Below are 24,791 nucleotides of genomic sequence, written 5' to 3'. Positions count from 1 at the left end.
GTTTCAGGTGCTAGTCTAGATGATGCTTTTAGGTTGTGCTCTACTTCAAAGGAGCTTTATTTAATTTTCAGTTTCTATTAACTTCTGTTATCTTTTCTTTCTGTTTGTTATAAAGCCTATTTAGATGTTCCTCATTTTCTTCCCCCATTATTATGCCTTGCAGATAATTTATTTTTGGCATTCAGTCTTGTCTCACTCCCTATTAGATTTAATTACTTAGGGAGTGGTGGGCCATTTCTATCAGTTCTTTAACTTTATTTTATCTTTTTTTCTTTCTGTGGTCTCTGACTATCTTGAAGTTTCAAAAGACCAAGATGATTTATTAGTTTAAATCCCAGCAACCGTTTTTTGTCTTTCCCCTCCTTATTTCCAGGCAACAGAGTACTGGGAAGAGTCAGGCTTCAGCTGCATGTAACTTTTCAGTTGAATTTAATTTTCAGTTGAGTTTAGTTTAGGTTGGTTCAGGCCTTTTAGGTTGTTATTAGTTTGTATTTATTTTATTAGACTCCTATTAGTTATATTTAGCGTTTTATTATTTTTGTAGTTTGAAAGTGTGTTTTGTGTGAGAGTGGCTATTCTGTTTAAGATTATGATGATGAAGATATTGGATTTATATCCCGTCCTCCACTCTGAATTGGTTTGAGGTTTTAGAGAATGATTTTGATGTGAATGAGGGACTCAGTTTAAATCAGGATCCAGAAGATGGACTTTCTCTATTAAGCATAGGTATGGAATCCCAAATCAAAAGAAAAACAGATGAACTTGATTTATTAGCCACTCAGACTATCCCTATAGCTGGTACTTTACAACTAAAATATGAAAAAATTGGAGTTTATTACTGATTATTTATTGAATTATTCCATAAAGAAACAGGAGGACTCAGCTCAAAATTTGGAGAAGTGTCCCAAGGCAGTTAATCAAAAACATCCTGCAAAGAGGAAGGCATTTCTGGATTAGCATCCTCCCTAGAAAAGAATAGACTACAACCAAATAGATTTCCAGTGGCTATTAGATCAGGGCAGATGGATAAATTGGTAGGGGGAAAGAACTAGTTTGTGCCATTTCTCTTATTTGCTGGGTATGCTTGAACCCTACATAGATCTGAAATACAGAGAAAAATTCAGGACCCTATTTATGGAGAACAGTATATTCTGACCTTTTTTTCACCTAAAATCCCCTGTGATGTTTTTCAATATAGGGTGTTTTAAGAATTCTGGAATTCACTTGACAATAGCTTTTAACAATCTAATAAAAAGACTCTTGTTTAAATCAAAGCTAAAACAACCACCCTTACAGAAGAAGGCAGAAAAGATGGTAGAGCCCCCAATAATTAATCTAGACATCCCTTTAGACCAGAAAGGTTATAATCAAAATTCAAACCACTCCCTCCTGAAGCAGATGAATAAAATAACCCCTTTGAGAGACTTCAGGAACAAAGTCTGCTTACTGCATTCAGCCTGGTGGAGGAACAGCAACATATTAAACAAAAATTAGGAAAACTGCAGCAGACTCTTGTGGGAATTAGGCAAAGTGATAATATTAATGGAAATTCTAAAAACAATAATTTGTTTATTCATGCAGGCCAAGTAATTCGATCAAAGGAAAATAATGGCTGTGGTATTGAGAATGCTGGTGATCTATATCCAAAGCATGGGCGACCTGCAGGAAAAACTCAGAACATTCTCAAATGTTAGCATTCCCCTTGATCATGATATTGTCTCCTTAGGTGTGGCTAATAATGTATGAATCAAAAATCACCCTAAATTGATACTGAAGATGTGTTCATGGAATATTGCTGGGTGTGCTAGTAAGCACAATTCCTTTGAGGTTAGAGAATATCTAACTAAATTCAATATTATAATCTTGCAAAAAAAAATGGGCTACCAAAGATATTTTTCCTCCCTGGTTATGTCTCCCTTTGCTCACTGGCAAAAAAAATGGCTGATAAGAGAGAGCTAGTAGTGCTGGCTTGGCAAGTCTTGTCTCCACCTCCCTAATGGTAAATGTCTCAAAATTGAAACCTTGTTCATCTTTGGCTATGGCAGTGAAAATCCCAACAGAAAATAATAATTTTATAATAATCATAGTTTATGGTCCCCCATTTCTAAGTGTAATTCAACTAAATCAAAATTGGATGGTAGTGGAAAACTGTATTGTGAGCCGCTCTGAGACTCTTCGGAGTGGAGGGCGGGATATAAATCCAATATCTTCTTCTTCTTCTTGTATCAAAAATATATGCAATGACTTCTCTAAGACCAGTATAATTATTGCTAGTGATTTTAAGGCAAGATAGGATAATACTACTCAAGAAGATCTTGATAGAGGTGGAAGGGGGAGATTGAATGGATTGGCTAAACAATATAGTTCTGGAAAGATTTACAAAAGATAAGAAAACAAATCCTGCAAGGAAGAGGTTGCTAAAATTAGGGTTGAGAAATAGATTAACGAACATACATAGCCAGTTTGGCATTGATAATTTTGGAGACATTACATGTATTAATTCAAGGGGGGGAAGCATTATTGATTATGTATTAACTAACAATAATGCATCACAACTACTGTCAGCCTTCTCTGTGGGCGATCTTATGGGGAGTGATGTGATCATCTTCCCTTACTGTTGGACATTCAATCTTTAGTTTCATATACTCTCCCTAACTCATCCCATGATCCTTTCATCCAGGGAGATGTTAAAGTAAAAGTGAGATGTTGGACAGACCTAGAGAAGGAGGTGAAGGTTATCATGTTTTCTGTCTAAATATGGCTAAACAAATAAGGGATGAATTGTCATTTGGGCAAAAGTTGATAATACTAGCGTATCTTTTTGAACAAGACCTCCCTGTACAACAGTACATTTCTAGGACTGAGGGCAACAGAGAATTCAGTCCACATAAGCAGCCTTACACACATACACACACTTTTGTACTGTGGAAAGAACCCACAGAAAAGTGATTTCTATGCTGTAGCTGAAGGAAAGCTAAACCCCTTCACATTCTTGCATCACCATAAAGTTGAAAAAGAGGCACTTTGTTACCTATTAAGACAGGGGTGGGGAATGTCCATCCCGAGGGCCGTTTGTGGCCCTCAAGATCACTTGAGCTGGCCCTCGGGGATTGCTGGGCTGAGCCAAGCCAAGTGGCGGCCTCCCTGGGGCCTGGCTGGCCAGCCAGGATCGCTGTGGGGCCTGGGAAAGTCACTGTCACAATTCATGTAAGTTTTCCACTCATTTCTTTATTTCCCTTTCTATTTCTTCCTCCCCATTTCTTTGTTTCCCTTAATTCCCCTTTCTTTATTTTCATTTCTAACCCTTTCTTCCCCCCATTTCTTTATTTCCCTTTATTTCCCTTTCTTTCTTCTTTCCTCCCCCCCTCCTCTTTCTTTCTGTGGAACCTAAGTGGTGGGCATTGTGAATGACTGCTACTGGGGTATGCGGGTGCCTTTAAAGGTTTCCTAGGAGCAGCTGCAGTTTCTGCATGGAGGGAGGGAGGGGTGGCAGGGGTGGGAGCCAGCTACCACCAATTCAGTTTGCACTTGATTATCCCAGATGGTGTGGCCAAATATGCTAATGAGTGTGTGACCTAATATGCTAATATTAGGGGATGTGGTCTAATATGCTAACAAGTTCCTGCTGGGCTTTTTCTACAAAAAACCCCCCTGGACCTAGGCATTTGCCTAAGGCTGCAGCCCGGGGTGCGTGGTGTGCCAAATTAGGCTCTCCCCACATGACTTCAAATAGAAAAACAATTTTTTGCATTGATTTTGCTGGCCTGGATTGTTTTCCCTTGGCAGAGCACTGTTTTTTAAGTTGATAATTTTGTATGGCCCACGAATGGTGTTATAAATATCCAAATGGCTCTTGCCAGAATAAAGGTTCTCCACCCCTGTATTAAGACCTATACTTTGCTGTGCTCTTGAAATATGAAAGAACTGTGTCTAATTTTTCATTCTTCAAAACACTTACAATGTTTAAAAAACACCTTTTCATTTTACTGATGGGAATGTGTACCCTGAATATCATGTGCAGATTTAAAATAGTCTTCCTAATGTTATGTAAAAGCAAACTACAAAAACTATTCCCCAGACTTTAATCACAAGAAAATCCATTTTTTTGTTGTAACTGCAACAGTCGTGAATACAACCTTGGCGATGTCAGGCTCTGAAGAAATAAAGTTGCAGAATCTACTCATAGCACTTGGTCCATCCAGCATTCCATCATCCACATTTATATCCAAAATTTGAGCCCCCATCTCAACCTGGGCCTTAGCAACACTCAGCGCTTCCTAAAAAGAATCAAATGTTTAAAGAGTTAGACCCTGTTGAGACTCCTTTATCAGTACTGTAATTTCCTTATGCTTTTACTCCTCTATACTATTATTTATCTTAATGTAAGATAGAATATCAGAAACAGGAAAGGGAAGGGAAGGGTCAAGTTCATCCTATTACTTGAACTTGGGGCACATCCCTCTTCTTTTCTCACATTAAGAAGTGGCTTATTTGTCTACAGAATGTGCTATCCTGAAATAGTCCCTTTCTCTCTAAGCAGCAAACGATTTCCTTTTCTTCCTCTGTGATCCAACACATGCATAGCCTCAAAGTATCTAAGTAACTCTCTTCGTCCTATGTCAGCCCAGTGACATATACACGCAGGAACAATATAGATGAGAGCAATGATATGAATCTTTCCTGCATCAAGACTGCCCTCTTCCCACTCCATCCCAACAGGATGGATAAAATTTGTGTAGGAAGGATAACACTGCCATCACTCTTATGACTCCTTTATCCATATGGTAGCCAAGCCACACCCATGTCACACATTCCTCTTGACTTCCATATATTTCTCTTACATCATCTCAAGCCCGAGACAGCTAAACCCACAGATGACTGCATGCCTCTCTTCTAGCAATGTTGGCATACTGAACCCCGCACTACGGAAAACTTAATCATGACTGTTTTTAGGTCTGTTACCAATAAAATATGCAAACCTATTTATATACCAAGACTGTCATCTCTGCAAGAGAAGAGTATTCAAACATTTTGTCTCATTTACTATAGCAAAAGCTACACTAATTTGGAAAACTGTAGGCAAAGCTTCCTGTCTGCAACTTGTTTCCTAGGAACGGCACATGCAAACTTCATAGTTTTTAAGTTGAAAGATTATGAAATGTAAAATATAGTAACTTAAAGCCCAGCTAGAAAGTTTTGTAAGTGAAGGCTTACTTCGTAATTGCCTGCCATGATGAGTTTGGCAAACCTTCTTGATCCTGCAACATTGCAGCGTTCACCAATATTAACAAAGTTGGTATATTGTCCAATTCTGAATGGTTCCAGACCTTGAAAGGACAGTATGATTATCATCACCAGACAAGGAAGAATAACGAACACTGCTTTAAAAACTTTAAACACATAAATATGCAGCTTGCCTCAACCAAAGACAATGAGCTTAAAAAATGCTCAAAATGTCAGTACCTGTTGGTATTAAAAGTGCTTTCTTTGTATATCTCCCATGGGATCAAGGGAACTGGGCAAAGGAAGCTCTGGCTCTTTCCTTCCTTTCTTCCCCAGGAGACCAGGAGGGGGAAGGAAGAGAGGCTTGGCTCAGTAGCTCTGTTGTGCGATTGAGAGAGCCTGGAAAAACAAGCTCTGCCTTCCCCCCTTCCTCCCCAAGGGAGGAGTCTCAGCCAATGGAGAAAATAGAGGTTTTGCTCTGTAGCTCCTGTGTAATTGAGCAAGCCTCGCAAAGCAAGCTGTGATGCAGAAGGAAGCAAGAGATAGGGAGAAGAAAGCAGATGACAGCCAGTTGCTCAGTGGCCTGATAGGAGCCCTTTGGGGGCCTGATTCAGCCCCTGGGCCACATGTTTTACACCCCTGTCCTAGGAGATGTCACTCATCTACAGGCATATAAAATGATACAGCAAGCCTTTACATTTATGAACAGACATCTATATTTAACATTGACTAATAGTATATGCCTATATTTCAGTCATCCCACATGGATGAAACAGGATTGCTTTTATGGAACTAGGGTCACAGTATCTCTTCAGTAGTAGCGTTGCATCTAAAAAATTCACTGTGTCAGTCACTCCCACCTGTTGCCTTCACTGCCTTTTAAAACATCTTTTAAAATGCTGCTCATTTTTGTTTGCTTTGATTCTTAGCCTCTGTTTATATTTGATTTGCTCTTTAATTGTATAATTTGCTGCTTTTGAATTATGTGAGTCACTTCAAACTAATTTATCAAAAAGCAGGATATAAATATTCAATATTTACTTAAACCTTAGCAGTGGAAACTTTGGTTATAACAGAGTAGTGTACCAGAATACATTTTGTGAAAGCAAAGTAAGAATCAATAATTTATGTATCCAGAATGTTGTGGCATTATTTCACAACTGTAATACAAGAGCAAGAATGGCTGGAAAACCTGTGGTAGGTGTGCACTGAGCAATCACATGGGCACACACTGCTACAGTTGCCAGTCACCAGGAGGCAGCTGGAGATCTCCTGGGATTAAATAATCTCAGGTGACAAAGATCAAGTCACCTGGACAAAATGGCTGCTTTGAAAGTAGACTCTCTGGTATTATACCCCCTTGAAATCCCTTCCCTCCTCAAACTCAACTCTCCTTGGGCTCTGCCCCCAAAATCTCAAGGTATTTATCAACCCACAGCTGGAAAACCTACACGCTGTCCAAACTAATGAAGCACCCACCATGCAGTAGGGAAGGGAATTATTGCATATATATGGGACTAGAATTGCATTGGGACTAGCAGATGGAAAAACAGACATCCACATGGAGGTAGTCATGCATGGACTTCCTCACCCTCCTCAACAAATACCCAGTGGAAGGTGCCATTAGAATAAGTTCCCTCTCCACAGTAAGTCAGGCAACACTCACAAAGGCAAAGATATCTGCTCACCAATGCAGTATCTGCAACAATAACAATGCCAAGTGGAGGAACAGCTATTCTGCTGCAATATTACCCAGACTGCCCCAATGGTCTCTCTCTCTTAAAAATCTCTGTAGAACCATCATAACAATAAGACACCTTAAAGAAAGTTTACCTAGGAATCCTATAATCCTTCTTAACAGCTTTAGCTTTAAAACAGTCTTAGCTTTAATAATGCATACAAAATCCCAACAGACTGTAGGTGTCTCAAAGGGAAGCTGAAAAGGATCCCAAAATTTAAACATTTAAAAGAATATAGATTAAAAAGCTCTCTCACCTGATAGCAACATACAGCCTTCAGACCCAGAGGAGGCAGGAATGCGAGGTTTGCATGTTTTTACTGCTTCAGCTATCTTCCTGCATTATACAAAATCAAAACAGCAGGAAAGCTTTACAATTCAGCTCAACATGCTGAAGCCTGGTTCATTTCCATTTGTTTATTGCCCTCTTCTGCCAGCTTTCCTCCAAGGAGCTCAGAAAGGTGTTCTAGCCGCAGGCATTGCTCAGACCACTGTGAAACCAAGTCCTTAAACAGATTCACTTTTGAGTATAAATCAAAACACAAAAGATTCTTTTTTTTCAGTTTGCTTGGTAATCTTTGCATTCACTGAAGTTTAATGAATTCATATGACAAGAATGCACTTCCTGCATGCAATAACTGATCAGTTGCATTAATGTCAAGCAGACAATTCAATTTATATGTTAAAAAACAGTTTTATGAATTGTTCTTAATCAGGCAGAGAGAAAACTAAAGACAATAAAAAGCTATGTATCCTATTACAAACACTCATTCCATTCAGCCATATTGCTACCCTTATTTTTAAAGTTATTGATATTCCATGAGCATACAGGAACACACTTCAAAACAAATGAGTACAGTTACTTCATATCTGAACACAACATTTAGTGCACATCAGACAGTGTAACCTGAAAATGTCTATATTCCTTCACCAACAACAAAAAACTCAAGTTGCCCGTGCTATATTTGCTGTTCTCTGGGAGAAATGTGACAATTCCTTTGGGCTCCCTTGTGGAGGAGGAACAGGAAAAAATGTTTTATTAAATAAAATCAGTACACATAACTTTCAGTGTATATAACAAACCACCATGACAGCATAGCTATTTTTTACTTCTGAATCATTCTCAGGACATTTTCTCTTTTCTCCTTACTCTCAGAGGGTCGCAGTGCTCATGCACATGGTCCCATTCCCCAATAAAGCCCTAAAAAGAGCTCTCTCTTTTCTTACAAGAGGAAGATTGTGTTCTTGCCAATAGAGAAGGAATAAAGAGAGGTTTTCAATTAACTTTACGTGGAGAATGCTGTAATGCTGTAACATTTCACCCCAAGATGATGGCTGAACAAAAACTGAGTTTATTTAACAATTAATACAGTTCTTTGCACATTCATTAACATATTCTGCATCAACATCTTCTACAGTGGAACACAAGTTCTCTGAATACAGAAAACAATTCTTAACTTTAGGTGCACCAAACTGAATATTTTTAAATAAGTGTTTCAGTTTGAAGTACCCTCCTTATCTTCATAGAGAGGAATCCTAACCATAGAATATGCTTGGTAATCACCCCGCCCCCCCAGTCCTAGATTTACCCTTGCAATCAGATCTTGGATTCTCTTGATGATGGCCCACTCCTAAAATGGTCAGTGTAAAATAACCTCCATGCACAAGCCTCCATCTTAACTGTTCCATAGAACAATGGCCTTAACGATAATCTTGTCAACAGAACTGAAAGTAGACTGTTGGATCAAGACAAATACATAAGTCATCTCTAGTTCTTCCTTTTTATCTATTCTTGGCCCCACCCTTTCCTCTTTAGAGATCACCACCACAGCAAATCACTCTGTAAGTTGCTTAATGAAGAAAACTCAGTACTTACTGGTTACTACTTCCAGCACACTTGGTTCAGGACCCAAAGAACAAACAGTCTGGTGTGATGGTCAGGTTCATTTTTAATGCCCTTTTCCCATCACCACCCTCAATGACTGGCCAGTTTTCCTTTCCTAGTCACAAAGGAGGCTCAGGGACTGTAGACGTGAAGTCTGGACAAATTAAGAGGCAGATCTAGGATAAACAAACAATAGATCCATCCGAGCCCCTCCTAAACTTTACCTTCACTTCAACGACAGAATCCCAAGCACCCACTGATTGGCTAGCAAGCATGAATAAATGCTTGGTTGCAAGCAATCAGTAAATCTAAATGTAATTACTGAGACAACGTGGTAATTTGCTGAAGGTACCTAGGAGATATGAAGGAAGCACTAGTTTCTGAACTGAATTCTACTTTCTCCTTCACCCTTTGGACTCACACAGTTACTTTGTTTTAACAAATAATAACAAATAAACAAAGTAACTTTTCCTAGAAGAACTGAAAGTTTTATTTTGGTTGAAAGGATGGTGTAAAAGGTAACTCTTTTCACATCTGACTTGGATCACAGTTCCTTTAAGAAGAGTCCCAGTGCCACACCAACTCACATGTTTACAGAACCAACATGCTGTTTCTCCTGGTGAGAGAGGTGGATTGATGTCATTTAGGAAAGGCTCACTAAACCCCAGGATATCTGGTCCCTTTACTACTGTCTTTACCATATTGACAGAAATACTGGAAGTATGAACTTCACCTACTCAGTCCCCATACTTCCCTGGTCTAATTAACCTTTGGACTCCGACTAAGGTGGTGGGCTGATCTCCAGATTCTGCCTTGATCCTCTCACAAATTCCCAGACTACTATCTCCTTGCCTAGCTAGGGATACCTCTCTAGCCTGGCAGGACCCTGTCTGAAGACCTTTCTCCTCCTTTAACGCCTTTCTCCTCCACTCTCATAGAGGATCCACAACTTCTCTAGGAATCTGCATACACACCCTGTAACCAAGGACTTCTAGGGATGACTGGAGGGCAGAACAGGAAGTGCCCCTCCAAACTATTTCCACAGTGACAATTCACAGAGGGACAGTGGGAGCTGGTGCTAGAATGGTTGACCAGGGAAATCCCCAAGGCTGAATTTCACACAGCCATAACAGTAATGTGCTAATTATGTGAGAGGATAGAACATCAAGCTTTCTTCCACCTATTTATGCATCTTAATCCCACCACTCCTTCGGTGAGATGAAAGAAGTGTTCACAGTTCTCTCCTCCCCACTTCTTTATCATAGCTACCCTGTGAGGTAGATTAGGCTAAGATCATGGAGTGAACAGAGCAGGAATCTGAATCTGGGTATCCCAGGTCCCAGTCTGGCACTATAACTACCAGACTGCAATGTTGTTGTTTTCCCCAACAAGCCTCAAATGTCAGTAGCAGTGGAACGGACTGCTGCTAATGCAGAGATGAAGTTACCGAATGTGTGCTGGAGTAGTCCCACAGCAGCCACCAACTATATTCACCAAGCCATCTAAGGCAAATTCCTGTAGAAGAGGAAGATATAACCAAAAAGGGGGGGAATGAACTGGTCAGCAGTAATACGTGAACAAAAAGTAGCTCAAAGTAGATCACAACATGTAACTCTGTTTTGCATTGCTGCATTAGTACCATGTCCAGTGCTGGACACTGCATTTTAAAGACACTAACAAACTATAATATACTCAGACCACAATGGTAAGGGGGTCTTGAAATCAAGTCCTATGAGGAAAGTCTGAAGGAACTAAGCATATTTATTTAGAGAAGAGAATACTAAGGGGAAAAATTATTGCCACCTGATATATCTGATTTCTTCTCACTTGTTCCAGAAAGTAGTACTTGAACTAACGTGGAAAGTAGATTTTGGATAAACAGTAAAAGAAATTTTCAAACTGTAATGCCTATAAAACAGTGAAACAGACTGCCCTGCATTCAGCAGGGGGTAGGAGTAGATAACCTCCAATATTTCTTCTAATGCTTTATGATTGTAGTACTGTTTTATGCTACTACAGAATACTCGGATAATAAAAAGCAGAGAAATAAATTCAGCTACATTTTGGCAACTTTATCGTTAACATAGTACCTAAAATGTAATTCATTTCCAATCAGAATTAAGAGTCCTGGGATTCTGTAGCAACTGGATTATGTAATAGGGAAGTTCAATTCTAAATTGGATGAGAAAATATTGTCTCACTGATTTACATACAAAAAATGTTTGCTAGTGATTATTTTTACAGTAGGAAAACAAATTAATATTGAACAAACTCCATCATACCTTTAGGCGCGTGGCAGTCACTTCAGGAGTTTCATCATAACCACCGAAGGTGTTAGGAAGACCTAATGAAATATTAGTTATACGTTTTATATTACTGTATTTAAATTACAGTTGTCCCCTTAATTTAAAAATTTTGCTGTTAAATCTGCATATATTTGCATATAAGCAACACAATTGTTCTAAGCAGCAGGATAATTTTTTGGTAGTTGATGAGCGCATGAGTTACAGCAGACTTCATTTTGTCACCTGTAAGTTTTACAAGGTCTTACATTTTGGGGAAAGTATCTTATGCCTGATTAATTGATCAAATCATTTCAGTAACTAAAAGGGTGTCCTAATTAATCTACCCAAGTAATAGATAAAGCCCTTGTTTATATGCAACATGAAAAAAGATTAACATACTTTGTTCTTGTTTGTGATTTCAACTGATCAGCACAATTTATAATTTACTCAATAAAATGTGTTTTGACACCTATCCTAAGTTGAAACACCCTTGCACACAAATGTAACCTCTACTAAGGGTCTTTTTCCTATCAGAGCTGAGAAGCACTCTGTTGTGTCTTGTATTCATCCCCGTAAAGTATAGCACAGCGCACCTGCGGGCGGCAACCAGAAGGGACGAACGCAGATGCCTATGATGATCAGTGGTGGGAAGTTTAACTAGTCAGGATTGGACCTGACCAGAAAGAGGATTGTTCCAGGTAATGCATATAAGAGGGGATCCGGCCCTTCCATCTCTCTCTTGTGATGTATTTGCCAATAAAGTATGTTGTATTCTAATCGTCTACGTGTCCAGTACATTACACACTCAAAGATCAGCAGTCAGTTTCTAAAGCAATAATTTGCTAGAAAACTAAGCAGCACTGAAGATTATTTCATCTGAATTAATGAGTTTGTGCTACATTGCCAATAAATTAAAAACCTGATTAGTCTTTCTTAATTAGATTTTCTCAAGCAGTAGCCTCACTTACAGTGCAATCCTATGCAGAGTGCTCCAGTCTAAGTCTATGACAAGCTTAGACTAGAGTAACTTTACATAGGATTGCACTGTTAGTCTTAGAATATTTGCTTTCTACTATTACTTATGATTCCATAGAGTTTTTTCCCTGCACTATGAAAACAAATGTTCTCTCTCGCTAAAATATGAAGAAAAGTATTTGCAAGAGGAAACCATTGGTACAATATATAAATGGCTGACACCAATTTTAGGATTGTCACTGATTCATTCTCATTCAGCATTACCTTCACATAGAATATTTGTTTAGCACAGATTGGGAACAATTAATATTAAACCAATTACACATTTGAATTAGTAATTCAACCCCCTTCCAACCACACTGACTTCACCGTAAAGCTACACCAGGCAACACTAGGCCAAAAATATTCTATCATGTCAACTCATCCCTTAAACCTGATTTCAAAAAAGTTTACAAGTATTCATTTGATAAAAAATGAATACTGGTAATCAAATAAGTGACATTATCAAAATATCTAATTCTAAACATGGCCCCATCTGTAGATACTTAAATCAAGAGATGAGAGCCATGGACAGACAAAACAGATATTTCTACAAACATGAGAAAAGCCCCAGGTTTTCAAAAAAATCTAATTAAAAAAAATTAAATACAGCAGTGCCTGTAGCTTTAAAAAAATGAATGTCCTCAATTGTCACTAGGCAACCACTATCATAGTGCCAGACTACCAGCCTTGCTTTCTCAATAAAAAGTGAAGGGAGATGGTCCTTTCCAGAACTACTTTGGTCTTTGAGGGAGGACCCATCTGTGCTGGGCTTAGCAACAATTACTGGACAACTCACAAAAGCAGTGTGGTGTCATAGTGTTTCTAACTATGATCCTAACCTACTTCCTGGAGATACTGTGAGGATAAAATAGAGGCAAGAAGAATGCTGTACGTTGCTTTGAGCCCTCACTGGGTTTTAGGTCATCTTGCATGATTGGCGGGGGACGGCCTTCTAACTTTTCAATTTTTTTTTAATTCTAAAAGAAAATGGAAGAAGCATGGACAGCCAGATGTTGCTTCATGCTGAAGTGAGAACAAAAGGGGGTCAGCTCCTGCTCCTCCCTGGCAACCCTCTGATGCAGCAACAAAACGAGATTAGGCTCATCCAACCAGCCATTCCCTTCTCCAAAGTTCTGGCCGCCCATGCTGTGGCAGTAGTAGCAGCTGCTTTGGCAATGAATCGTCAGCAGAGAGGGGAAGTTGGAGAGGGCGTGGCAGAGGCACCTGGTCTTTCTTGCCCACTCCTCCAAAGTGGCAGTGGATGCAGGTGGGTCACCAGAGAGTTTGGGATGTTGGGGAGGGTTGGCAGCAGAGGCTCCCAAGTTCTCCTCTCCCAACCACCCAGAGTTTTGTTGGTGGGGCATCTGTTGGTGGGGCAGGGGAATCTGGCTGCCTGGCTGATACCCTCTCTGTTGTTTTGGATGTCCAGCCACACACCATCCACTGCTGCTTTACTTTCCTACCAAGCCATTTGGCTCAAGTTATGACAGCGACAGCAGCTGAGGAGGAATGTTGGGTGGTGCAGCTGACGCTCCCACTTCTCCTAGCTCACCCCCAAAACAATGGTGGAGATTCCTCCAAATTAGGAAAAAAATCTTTCTTCTTAATATGTCCTTGATCCATGAGTTTAAGTATCTGCAAATGGGGCCATGCTGCCTGTTACATATATTGATATTCTTTTAAAAATCTTCATAGTATGTGGTTTCTACTATATTTCTACTAATATTCAAAGGCTCATGCATATCTGCCCATACCTGCATTGGGATAGCAAATGACGTAGGCAGTTGTGCACTTCCCAATAGTTTCAATGAAAGGCCTCATTTCCACTGCTCCCAAAGCACAATTTAATCCAATGCTAGAAAGACAAAACATAAATCCTTGCTGCAATTACAACACATGCCAAAAACAACACACACAATTTGTTTAACAATGCAAATGCTAAAAAGAAAGTGCATGTTGTTGCACCTGCAGTGAGGGCAGTGGTGGCGGCAGTTTGCTTTACTGATACCAGTTGCAAAGAATATGTGGCAAGGATTAACAGGTGGGCCACAGGATTTTTTTTTTTGCAGGGTAGGGGTGGGGGGAATGGTTTAAGAGAGAAGTCACATATGCAGCTCCTCCCACAGCCTCTAGGGACCGTGTATGGCTGCTATGACCTTCAAAGGAAGTACAATCCTGATCCCCCAGACCCCTTAGTTTAGGAGGTCAATCAATAAAATTGCAGAAGGAAGAACAATGTTGTAAGCTTCGTCTCCAATGGGAGAAAAGCAGGGTATAAATATCAAATAAACAAACCCCTAACTGCTCCCTGCCCTTATTCCAATCACCAGCCTTTCTGTGAGATACAAAAACAATTATACATTTCTGAGAAGGGTTTCCTGTGAGCTTTTTGTATAAAGAGTTTTTACTGTGAGGAAAGTGAAAATCCCTGCTACCCTGGCCCAGCTAATTGCAAGGTAAAATTTGCTCCCAATTCTATGAACCAGCAACTTCTCCTAAGTTCGAGCAAACAAGAAGTTAACCAAAGAAATCAAATGCAGTTGTAGGAATGGAAAGGGAGGTTGGTTCTTTCTACAGCCAGCAGGGAACTCAAGAAACCACCATCCTCCCAGCAGCCTACCAGCTCCACTCACCTTTGGCAGCCAGCAGTAGCCAAGGAAGGTAAGCCCATCAAACCTCAACCAAGGCTGCTGGCAGTATGTGTCAGAAAAGGGGGTCCAGTTTTGAGGCAGAAAGGATCAGTTTGCAATAATCCTGCTCTTAAAATGGACAACTTTGCATAAAGTGTAACTTAGTTATTCAGATATGACCAAGGGGACACCCAAAATATTCAAATAATAATATTCAAATTGATGCTAGGCTGTGATGCCAAGGAAAGACATAAATATTTTAGATAGGGGAAAGTTCTGAAAAATAAGATTCTTGAATTGTTACCAATTCAAGACTACTTGACAAGTCAGGTTAACAACTTACACAGCACCTAAAAGTAACATAAGGAGAACAAACATAAAATAGCAATCAGTAAAAACTACAAAAACAGGATACCTTTGGGAATATTCTACCGGTAGTAAACACCACCTGTTCTAATCAAATCAAACCATGTTCTACCTGTCCTACAGTAAAGGATGTGCAATGTTTGGAGTAAGAGACTGTTTCTGGTCACAGCATTTAATCCTACGCTGCACTGGAAGAGGTGAACACCACTTAGTATGATTCATTAAAACACTGGATAACACTGGGAAAGTTAAGAAAAACTGAGTACATCTACTGAGTGTCCACTTGCTCTGTTAAAGGATGAGCAAGAAAAGCCTTTTCCTGTCTGAAAACTAATTTATAGAAATTACAAACAACGCCCAATTTACTTATCAATATTTATTTCTGCCTTTTAAAAACACTATTAAAGGAGAGAAAGTCTAAAGAGTTCTGCCAAATGCACCTAAGGCTAGCATTAAAATTATGCATTAAATTATCTGCCTCACTGCTTATGAGGCAAACATTTTGAACATAGACGAGCTTCTTGAACACTCTCTTACCAAGGTAGGAGTGCAAATATCAGCATCAGACATGCAAAAACACATCTGGCATCAAGCCAAAGTTCCAATGAGAAGTTCTCCTCAAATTTCAAAAGAATTTGAATACATGAAAGGAAGAATTTCCTGCCATACCCTGGTTTCTTCGTTCCAGGCAAACCAGTCCAGCACTGAATAGGTAAAGCTTCAAGAGCAGACCTGATTACTCATATACTACATAACATACACAATCCCCATTTTCTTGTAACAGCCATTCCATCTAGTACCCTTTACTCTACTTCAGGAGGACTGACAGGAAAGAAGGACCCTAATTCTTTGATATGTACCACAGCCAACAGCAGAATGTGTCTGACACTGGAAGGACAGTAAGTATCTATAAGTTCCAAGGCAATAGGGACAGAAAAATAACAGTGCCATGCCAACTAAGCAGAGTTTTAGTTATTTTCTTTACAAAATATCTACCCCACTCATCTGCAGGGTGTGACTCTGCTTATGATGGCACCATAAGTATCAAAAGCTATAGCAGTTTAGGCCTGATCTGTACCTGGATAAAAAACTGTTGAGGAACCTTAGATAACTTCACAAGTTTCTTTGAAGATGGGCAAGTAGCAAATTACTTGGCTTTATAATAAATCAAACTACTGAAATGATTTTAAACTAATCATATAAGTACAAACCTAAGTTAACACAGGTAACCTGTGAATTAGGACCACACACACACATGTACATTCTATGAGAAATGGGAAGTGTGCCATTTCAACAAGAACAAAAATCTGAATACAGTTCAGAGGCCCATCATTCAACCTATGCCAGAGCAAAGATAAAGGTTGTTAATACCACTGTCCTTATTTAAGCTCCAATCAATTGCAATTTCAATCTGCACTGCTAAACAAAGGCAGATTGATCAACTTCCACCTTTGTTGGGTTTAGGTTCCCTTTTACACCTTCAGCTGCTGTTTTTCTCTTTGCTTCATTTCAGCACCATCTGCCTCTCTCCACAAGCCTCATCTGTTGATCTCCCCTGGAACTCCCAGGTGGCAAGACAGTTAAGCAGGCAGGCAGTCTGAAAAATTACTAAAATGACTTATAGTCACTGTGCATCATGGGCCTTTTCATGTAATTCCCACTGGGGATTCTATATCTGATGAGAAGCAAGAGGTAACATAGCACCATTTACTTTCTGGTTTCTGTATGACAGCTGTAACAGACATGCTCTGCTTTTGCTCCCTCCAGAGCTTCTATTCAGTAGTAAGCTTGCTACAGCTCTGATTAACTCTCCTGTCACTGAAATACTGTCACAGGTCAGCTTGCAGCAGAACAGGAGACTCCTCTGCATTCCCTGGCAATGGACACGAAGGGCTGTAAGTGAATTCATTCTGTCAATCAAAATGCATGCAAGGAAGAATCAAAGATGATTTTGTTGGCAACTGCATGCACCACCTTAAGAAGGATTGTCTTTGTCCTTTTAAAACTATCAGGCTGTGCATGTTCCTTTTCAAGTAACTGATTACATTAGACTGGGGTTTGATCTGCAAGCAATTGTGCATGTTTAAACACTTCCACAAGCTTCATGCCTCTGGATCTGTTAATAGGAAAAACTATCAGCTGGACAGCTTGATATTAAGGGGATTCTTAAATGCATGTCTCCTCACCAAAGTGGCTCACTGTGAGATATACTGATGACAAATGCTTCTCCAGTCTGGCCAGAGAGAGTACGGCCACTTTTGTCAACAATGGTTCCTGATACCTAAAGATCACAGCAGTGAGGAGAAAGAACAAAAAGAGGGAAATATGTGATATAAAGCAGGCAGACATAGCGAAGGCTAAAGTGAAGTGATAAAAAATTAACAAGACATTTAGAATACGGAAGGTTGTGTGTCTCAAAATTGGTAAACAAAGTCTTGGCTGTCACATGAACTGATCAGGAAGTGAAGCAGCTTGTCTGCTGAAGTCTATGATTTGGTAGCATTGGAGACTTTCATTCTGACATTCCACTGAACACTACAAGCCCTCAAGCTTTCCTTTGCTGAACAGTGTAATGCCCACAATTAGAGCCTGATAACTGCTCTTCTGGGTGCAGAAGGATCTCCAAAACTATGTAGGATCTCCATGGAAATCATCACTTATTTTGCAACTAGAATGAACAGAACTGTGAATGTTAGCCTTCTATGACTTATAAAGTTCAGGTCCATGAATAATAATCTTTCATGTTACAATGTGGGATGTGACGCACAGACAAGATTAAGACAGTCTCCTTCTACTGGCCCACATAGGTGCTTTTCATAACACCATCATTCAATCAATGGTATGGTACACCAAAATGAAAAGGGAAAACTCCCAATTTGATTAAGTGTTCCATTTCAGACCTCACAACACACTAGAGTTATATTTCTGAAACTAGGGAGTCTTCAACTGTGGTCCAATGTGCAAGGGGAAAAAAGAGAGGGCAACAGGGAGTCAGAGAGAATGAGACTAAACCAGGTTCATTCTTGTCAAAGTTCTTAAAAATCCAGTTTGTTTGTGATGTCTGAATGGGACTACTAAAATGTCATGAGGCCTTATTCATACAGTACCTGTGCGCAATGTCTGAGAATGTGAGGAGATACAAGGCAGGCGGCAGCTTTGTTGCTACTGTTATTGTGTCCGTAACTAAGAAACTAAATCATGAACTGCAAGTTAATATATTTTGATTGTAAAAGGCTAAATTCATGTCCAGTGTAACAAAGCATTTGAGCAATTCCGAGCAACTAGAGAAAACAACATTTCTTTCTTATACTCACAAATATTGGTCTGGGATCATACTCCTCCACAAACAAATTCTGGAGAGCAAACAGAGCTGCCTGTCAGAAATAAAATCACAAAGTGTTAATATTTCTGTTTTGAAGTGTTCAAACTATTTATGCAGTTTTAGAGAGAGAGCCATAATGGCACCACAACTTTCACCCAAAGAGTCTTTTTCCCCCCCAGGAAAAACAAATACAGAGAAATAAAACATAGTCCAATAAAGTATTTTCAATGAGCCAAAGCTGCAGGAACCACCCTTCAACACAACTCATAACCAGAAGAAATAAAGGTCACAGGACATGAGCCCATCAGTAAACTGAAGAGACAGAAATGTCCCAGAACTCATAAAAACTACACAAATTGTAGTTCAGGAATACTTTCAGAGCTATCACTGCGGCAGAAATCTCTGGCTTGGAATGCCTTTTTCACCTCTGACTGATTCATCAGCTCCATCCACTGCTGAAAGACCAGCCATGACTTGGTGACTTCCAGATTAGACTACTGAAATGCATTTTACATAGGGCTACCTTTGAAAGCTGTTTGCAGCTAACTTAAAGCACTACAAAAGGCTATTAAACACCTCTTGACAGCTATTAGCATGAAAACATTACACTAGTGCTGCAGCATCTGTTTTAGTTACTAGCTGTTTCTAAGCCCAGTTCAAAGTGCTGGTTTTGACCTTTATTCCCACACACAGCTTAAACCCTGACTATCTCAGGAAGTGCCTTCTGCCATTTGAGTTTCATTCCAATAAACAGGTTCTGCTTCAGGTACTTGATTTTCATAATTGATAACTGTTTCTATCAGAAGCGAAGTCTTTTTGGTTGTGGTCCTAGGATTGCTGAATTACCTCTTGATTGCTCTTTGAGACAGGTAAACACCTTATACTGTTTAGAAATTAACAGGAAATCACCTTTTACATCTTGCTTAGATCTGAATGGCTTTAAACAATTTTATTCTGCCAAATTTTAAAACAGTTTGATTATCGCAAACCATGTTGTAAAATATTTTTGATCAAAGGTGCTACATAAATACTGGGAACAACAATCATTTAAACGAATCAACAGCTCTCTGCGGCCTCGATATAAGTGCATAGCAAATAATTATTTTTAACAAAATATGACAATGGGCACAAACTGATCCACAAATTGGGCCGATTTGTGGTTTGTTATGAACCAGTTTGTTTGCTTGCACAGAACTGGAAAGGGAACCACCTTTTTTCTCCTCTGTGGTTTGTTGGTTCATTTTTGCGGTTTGTTTTCCCTAACAGCTTGCCGCTGATTCAATGAATTCCTAGGCAACGCTAGAGGTGGACTTCAGGAAGCCCTAGAAACACCCATAGCACAGTTGTCCATAGCCTGATTGGCAGCTCTAGGAACCAACTGCGGAGCTCCCATTCTGCTCTGTGGGAGCAGACACCCTGACTCTGCTGCTTGCACTTTGTGGCATGAAGAGAGAAGAGTTAGTTGTCGTGAGAACTGAAGCTCCGCTTTCCTGAAGGTACCTGCTTTGGGGAGCTATAACTCGGACAATCCAGATTGTCTTTGCCAAACTTGGAAGGCGGGTGGAGAAGAGCTTGCTGAAGAGTTTTACACCTCCAGAACCAAACAGACCACAAACTAGTTCAGTGAACCATATTAATCACAAAATGGAATAACTGGTTCAAGTACTCAAACTAACCACAAACTAACACAAACCACTGTTTTCCCACTCCATGCCCATCTCTATATGACAATCCTTTAAAATTTGCAGAATATTCAAAACATACCAACAACAATGCATAATATTCAGTAAAACTATACTGAAAGCATCATCAGAATCTCTTATAAGAGACCTTAATACCTATCAAAACTGTCTAAAAACCAATTACAAACATTAATGTCAATATCATATTTCTGTTTCTGATATTCAGTAAATATTCAGTAAATGTTTCAGTCTGTTGTGTTATTTAATGTATTTCTCTTAACTTAGCCTTGTTACTTGCCATACTTTATGTACCCATTTTTAGTTGGGAAAACTTATAATTTGCAGATAGTGTTAACACATTCCGTATCATAAGTATATTTAATACAATCCTTATTTGTAATCCTATATAAGTATTAACAGTTCCCTAGGAAAGCAACTCCAAAACTGTACCTTGTGTTGGAATGCCCATTTAAACAGGCTGTCCAACAGCTAGCTGTTCAATGACCACTACTTTGTAAATTTTTACACATTTACAACACATACAGCACAATCCTAAAGACACTTCCCTGGGAGTATGCCCTACTGAATAGACCAGAGTAGAATTCAGAGTAGACTTGCTTAGAATTGCTCTCATAATAATGTAAAGTCATATTCTCTTAATGCAACATTTATATTTCTAAAGATATTTTTATGGTTTTGTATCAAATACACATAAGAGCACCGTGGTGCAGAGTGGTAAGCTGCAGTACTGCAGTCCAAGCTCTGCTCACAACCGGAGTTCGATCCCGGCAGAAGCTGGGTTCAGGTAGCTGGCTCATGGTTGGCTCAGCCTTCCCTCCTTCCGAGGTCAGTAAAATGAGTACCCAGCTTGCTGGGGGTAAAGTGTAAATGATTGGGGAAGGCAATGGTAAACCACCCTGTACAAAGTCTGTCATGAAAATGTGAAAGCAACATCACCCCAGAGTCGGAAATGACTGGTGCTTGCCTTTACCTTTTATCAAATATATGCACCATGAAAAAAGTAGACAAAGTTGGAGATGTGCAGACTATATTATTGCAAACCTCCCTAGAATGAAAAAGACTCCAGAGAAGATGCCAAAAACCTGTTCCAAGAGAAAGATAGTATCACATTCTGGAGAATGTTTCCCAGACAAGTACTAATTCAGCAGCAGTTTGTTCTGGAAAAAGGTCCAAAGAGTTCACTCAGAGAGGCAATTCCCCTCTGCCCCTGATAAAAATATACTGAGCTTTCAATGATCCTTGCTTTGATCAATAATTTTTCTGCCCAGTGAGACAGGACTATATGAGAAAGGAGATGGTTCTGTCCAAAGGCAGCCCAAACCAGTACTAGTTTGAGGCTTGCCTAGTTTTTCATAGACTCCATCATCAGGCAGCACATTCCACAGATATTCATGCAAACGACTGGATCCTGTGATATACAAGTGAACACTTCAACAGACTTTGCATAGCTCTGCTCAACCAAAATCTTCTGTAACACCTTTTGTGCAAGCATAAGTTTATGCGGTTCGTTCCAGAGCCATTATTAAGTTTTCTTTTGTTTTCTTCTAACACTTCCTTTTATACAAAGACATATAGAAGCCTCCTAGCTATACAGCCTTTAAAGGAGGCTCCATCAACAGTAAATTCATTATACTTGGGAAAGCTGCTGCCAGTTTTGGAAATTCAACAGGATGTGGCATAAGGACAACTAAAGGCATTTGTAGCCAAAAGTTGATTAAATCCAGCATTCATCCTAACTCCGCTATATCAGTAAAAAATTAAGTCCACACGTGAGTTTTTAGTGGGTTATTATCAACCTGTTCAACACACTTTAAAGTCTTTATTAATCTTACCTTGGCATTGGCTGTATCAAATATGGTTTCAACTAACATGATATCTACTCCACCATCCAGAAGTCCTTTGGCCTGTTCTGTGTATGCTTCCACCAGTTCATCAAAACCTATAGAAGAACAACAGATTCTACAAGTTTCTCTTCTTCACAACATGAAATGACAACAGAAATCAACACACATTCTGATTCCAACTGGAAAGGTGGTTCTCACAGGTAATACAGTCCACAGCAGATGGGTAGGTAGGAAAGTAATGTCACAGCATCCACCCAATGGGTGGAAATCATAGGTGTGTGCTCACTGCATGGAGCCCTTGGCTGTCAGGGAGCAAGTTTGTTCCCTTGAGGCTAGAAGCTGAGGCACAGAGAGAGGTTGGTAACAAGACCTTCAAGGACCTACCAGAACAGTCCCACTCCTGGGCTGACAGCTGTTCTGCTGTTGTGAAGAGTAAGATTCTCAAGGTCAGAGGGCATCAATCTGAAGAGGAGGGACCAAGAACACCTCTCTGGGAGGAGGTGGGCTTTTGGTAGTGGAAAATTCAATCATTAGGAATATAGACAGTGGATGTGACATGGTGACTTGCCTGCCTGGTGCAAAAGTTGTAGGCATCACATGCTGTCTAGATACGTGAACAGATAGTGCTGGGGAGGAGTCAGCAGTCATGTTGCACACCAATGGCATTGGGAAATATGTTTGTGTAGTCATGGAGGAAAAATGTAGGTTACTAGGCAGAAAGATAAAGGCCCAGACCTCAAAGGCAGCATTCTCAGATGCAGGGACAACTAGAAAGACACATGTCGGAGGTCTCAATGCATGGATAACAAAGTGATGCTGGGAGGAAGGGTTTAGATTTGTTAGGCACTGGGGAATTTTCTAGGACAAGCTGAACCTGCTCAAAAGAGACAGGTTTCACTTAAACTGAAAGAGAACCAGCTGCTAGAGATAAATATCAAAAAGGTGGCAGAGCAGCATTTAAACTAATCCCAGAGGAAAAGCCAACAGGAGCCAGGAAACCTCCAGTTTGGAACAAGTCAGATTGCATAAATACTCAGGGTAATATTGACAGGAGCATAACAGAACTTCTGAGTGAAGATAGGATGGTGAATGAGAGCCATGTGTGTTGACTGAGGGGTCAAGAAGGAGAGGAACGCTAAAGAGGAAATACATTATAAGTGTCTATATGCCGATGCTAGAAGCCTCTGAGCCAAGATAGAGAAGCTGGTGTGCTTGCTAATCGATGAAAAGTTAAGATATAGTAATTGTTTCAGAACTGTGGTGGAACGGGGAAAATCAATGGGATATGGTCACTCCTGGGTGTGAACTCTAGAGGTAGGACAGGGAGGGATGGGTTAGTGGAGAAGTTGTACTGTACATCTATCAAAAGATTATCCAACCCAGCCCAGGCTAAATGCCTTTCACCTAGAGAGCAGCAAACACAAATTACAAAATATCAGGGTGCACCTGCACACACCTCAGTCTGGTAGGCTGCCACCAACTCTGATCCAACTCTCCCGTCAGAAGTCAAAGAATAAACTCAATGAAATGACTAAGGAATTCTCTCTGTGAGGTAGACTCGTAGGAATTTCACAAAAGTTTAGTATTGTGGTAGGTGATTTGCTAGTCTAAGCAGGAGATCCAAATTTTAGGCTGTGAAGACAAATCTAATATTTAAAATGTAATTTTATTAAGGTGCCAAGAATTCTTTAAACAAGAACAGTTACTGTGAGGAGAAAAATAACACTAGAAATTCAGAGGCTAACTAAAATACTATAAGAAATTAATTCACGTTACAAGATGTTACCCATTCATAGTTGTGGGTTCCAAGACAACTCTCTCCAGGTCAGCAAAGTCAATGCTGGTTGGCTTCAGCAAGCATAAGTCCAAGATGGTCTAAATGAGTTAGGGCATGCTAACATGTCTTGGTAATGTGTAGACACACTCCAGGCTGAAGAGTAAGTCTGAAGATTATTGCTAAGGGTCCCAAGTGTTGCTAGGTCTTTGCACCAATAAGGATCCTTAGCAATTACCTATAGCCAAATGAATGAGCCAATCACTTGGCAGATGACCTAATACTTTCTCTGACTATGTGAGAAAGGAGAAGGGTCTGTCTGCAGCCAGCCAAAACTGGTTTCCCATAGGTGCTTAATTGGATGGAATGTTAACTGGGAGACAGTACCAGGAGTTGACTCTAGCACAGTAGCATTACCTTCCTGTTGCAAAGTCAGCGTGTTCTTTTCCCAGCAACGCAGTCTGAGTGAGAAAAAACACCCCCAAAGCAGACCACAAAAGCCTGAACCAAACTTTTAAATCAGCCAAGAAAACAACGAATAACAAGAAGAAATAGGGTTAGGGCACGAGACAGAGGAAGAGCCTCCTGGCCACCCAAACCTTTAAATCAGAACTCCATTTTGAATTAACCAAAAATCTGTGACATCAAAGGCAGAACAGAATCAAATAAGTCAGAAAATATCAAGGGAATTAACTCCCCAACAGAAGTTATATGAGTGGAAATACTAGGCCGTAAGGGTTACTTGAAAGTGGGGGTGTACTATTGCCTACCTGTTCAAACTCAAGGCTGATCTTGAGATGGAAAAGGAAATAAGGGAGGTAACTAAACCACATAATGGTATGATGCTTGGAGACTTCAACAACCCATACATTGACTGGGTAAATGTGGTTGAGTCACACTGCAGAAATGAGATTCCTAGACATCATAAATAACTGTACACTGGAACAGAGCCAACCAAAAAGGTAGAGATCTTGCACTTGGTTCTGAGCAGGTGAGAAATGTAA

General features: G+C 39.9%; 1 protein-coding gene across 1 annotated transcript in view; it reads right to left on the bottom strand.

The window, feature by feature from the left end:
* MTR (5-methyltetrahydrofolate-homocysteine methyltransferase) overlaps positions 1-24,791 on the bottom strand; it is a 100,086-nt gene that overhangs the window by 61,088 nt on the left and 14,207 nt on the right. The window contains exons 6-14 of the mRNA XM_060243312.1: positions 22,002-22,108; positions 18,459-18,518; positions 17,331-17,425; positions 13,903-14,003; positions 11,129-11,190; positions 10,294-10,361; positions 7,219-7,298; positions 5,215-5,327; positions 4,137-4,277 (exon numbers count right to left, since the gene is read on the bottom strand). Coding sequence (XP_060099295.1) covers positions 4,137-4,277; positions 5,215-5,327; positions 7,219-7,298; positions 10,294-10,361; positions 11,129-11,190; positions 13,903-14,003; positions 17,331-17,425; positions 18,459-18,518; positions 22,002-22,108 — 827 coding nt within the window. The remainder of the gene's footprint in view (positions 1-4,136; positions 4,278-5,214; positions 5,328-7,218; positions 7,299-10,293; positions 10,362-11,128; positions 11,191-13,902; positions 14,004-17,330; positions 17,426-18,458; positions 18,519-22,001; positions 22,109-24,791) is intronic.

The sequence above is a fragment of the Heteronotia binoei genome, chromosome 1, assembly GCF_032191835.1.
Source record: "Heteronotia binoei isolate CCM8104 ecotype False Entrance Well chromosome 1, APGP_CSIRO_Hbin_v1, whole genome shotgun sequence".
Lineage (NCBI taxonomy): Eukaryota > Metazoa > Chordata > Lepidosauria > Squamata > Gekkonidae > Heteronotia > Heteronotia binoei.
This window is presented reverse-complemented; position numbering and strand designations above follow the sequence as displayed.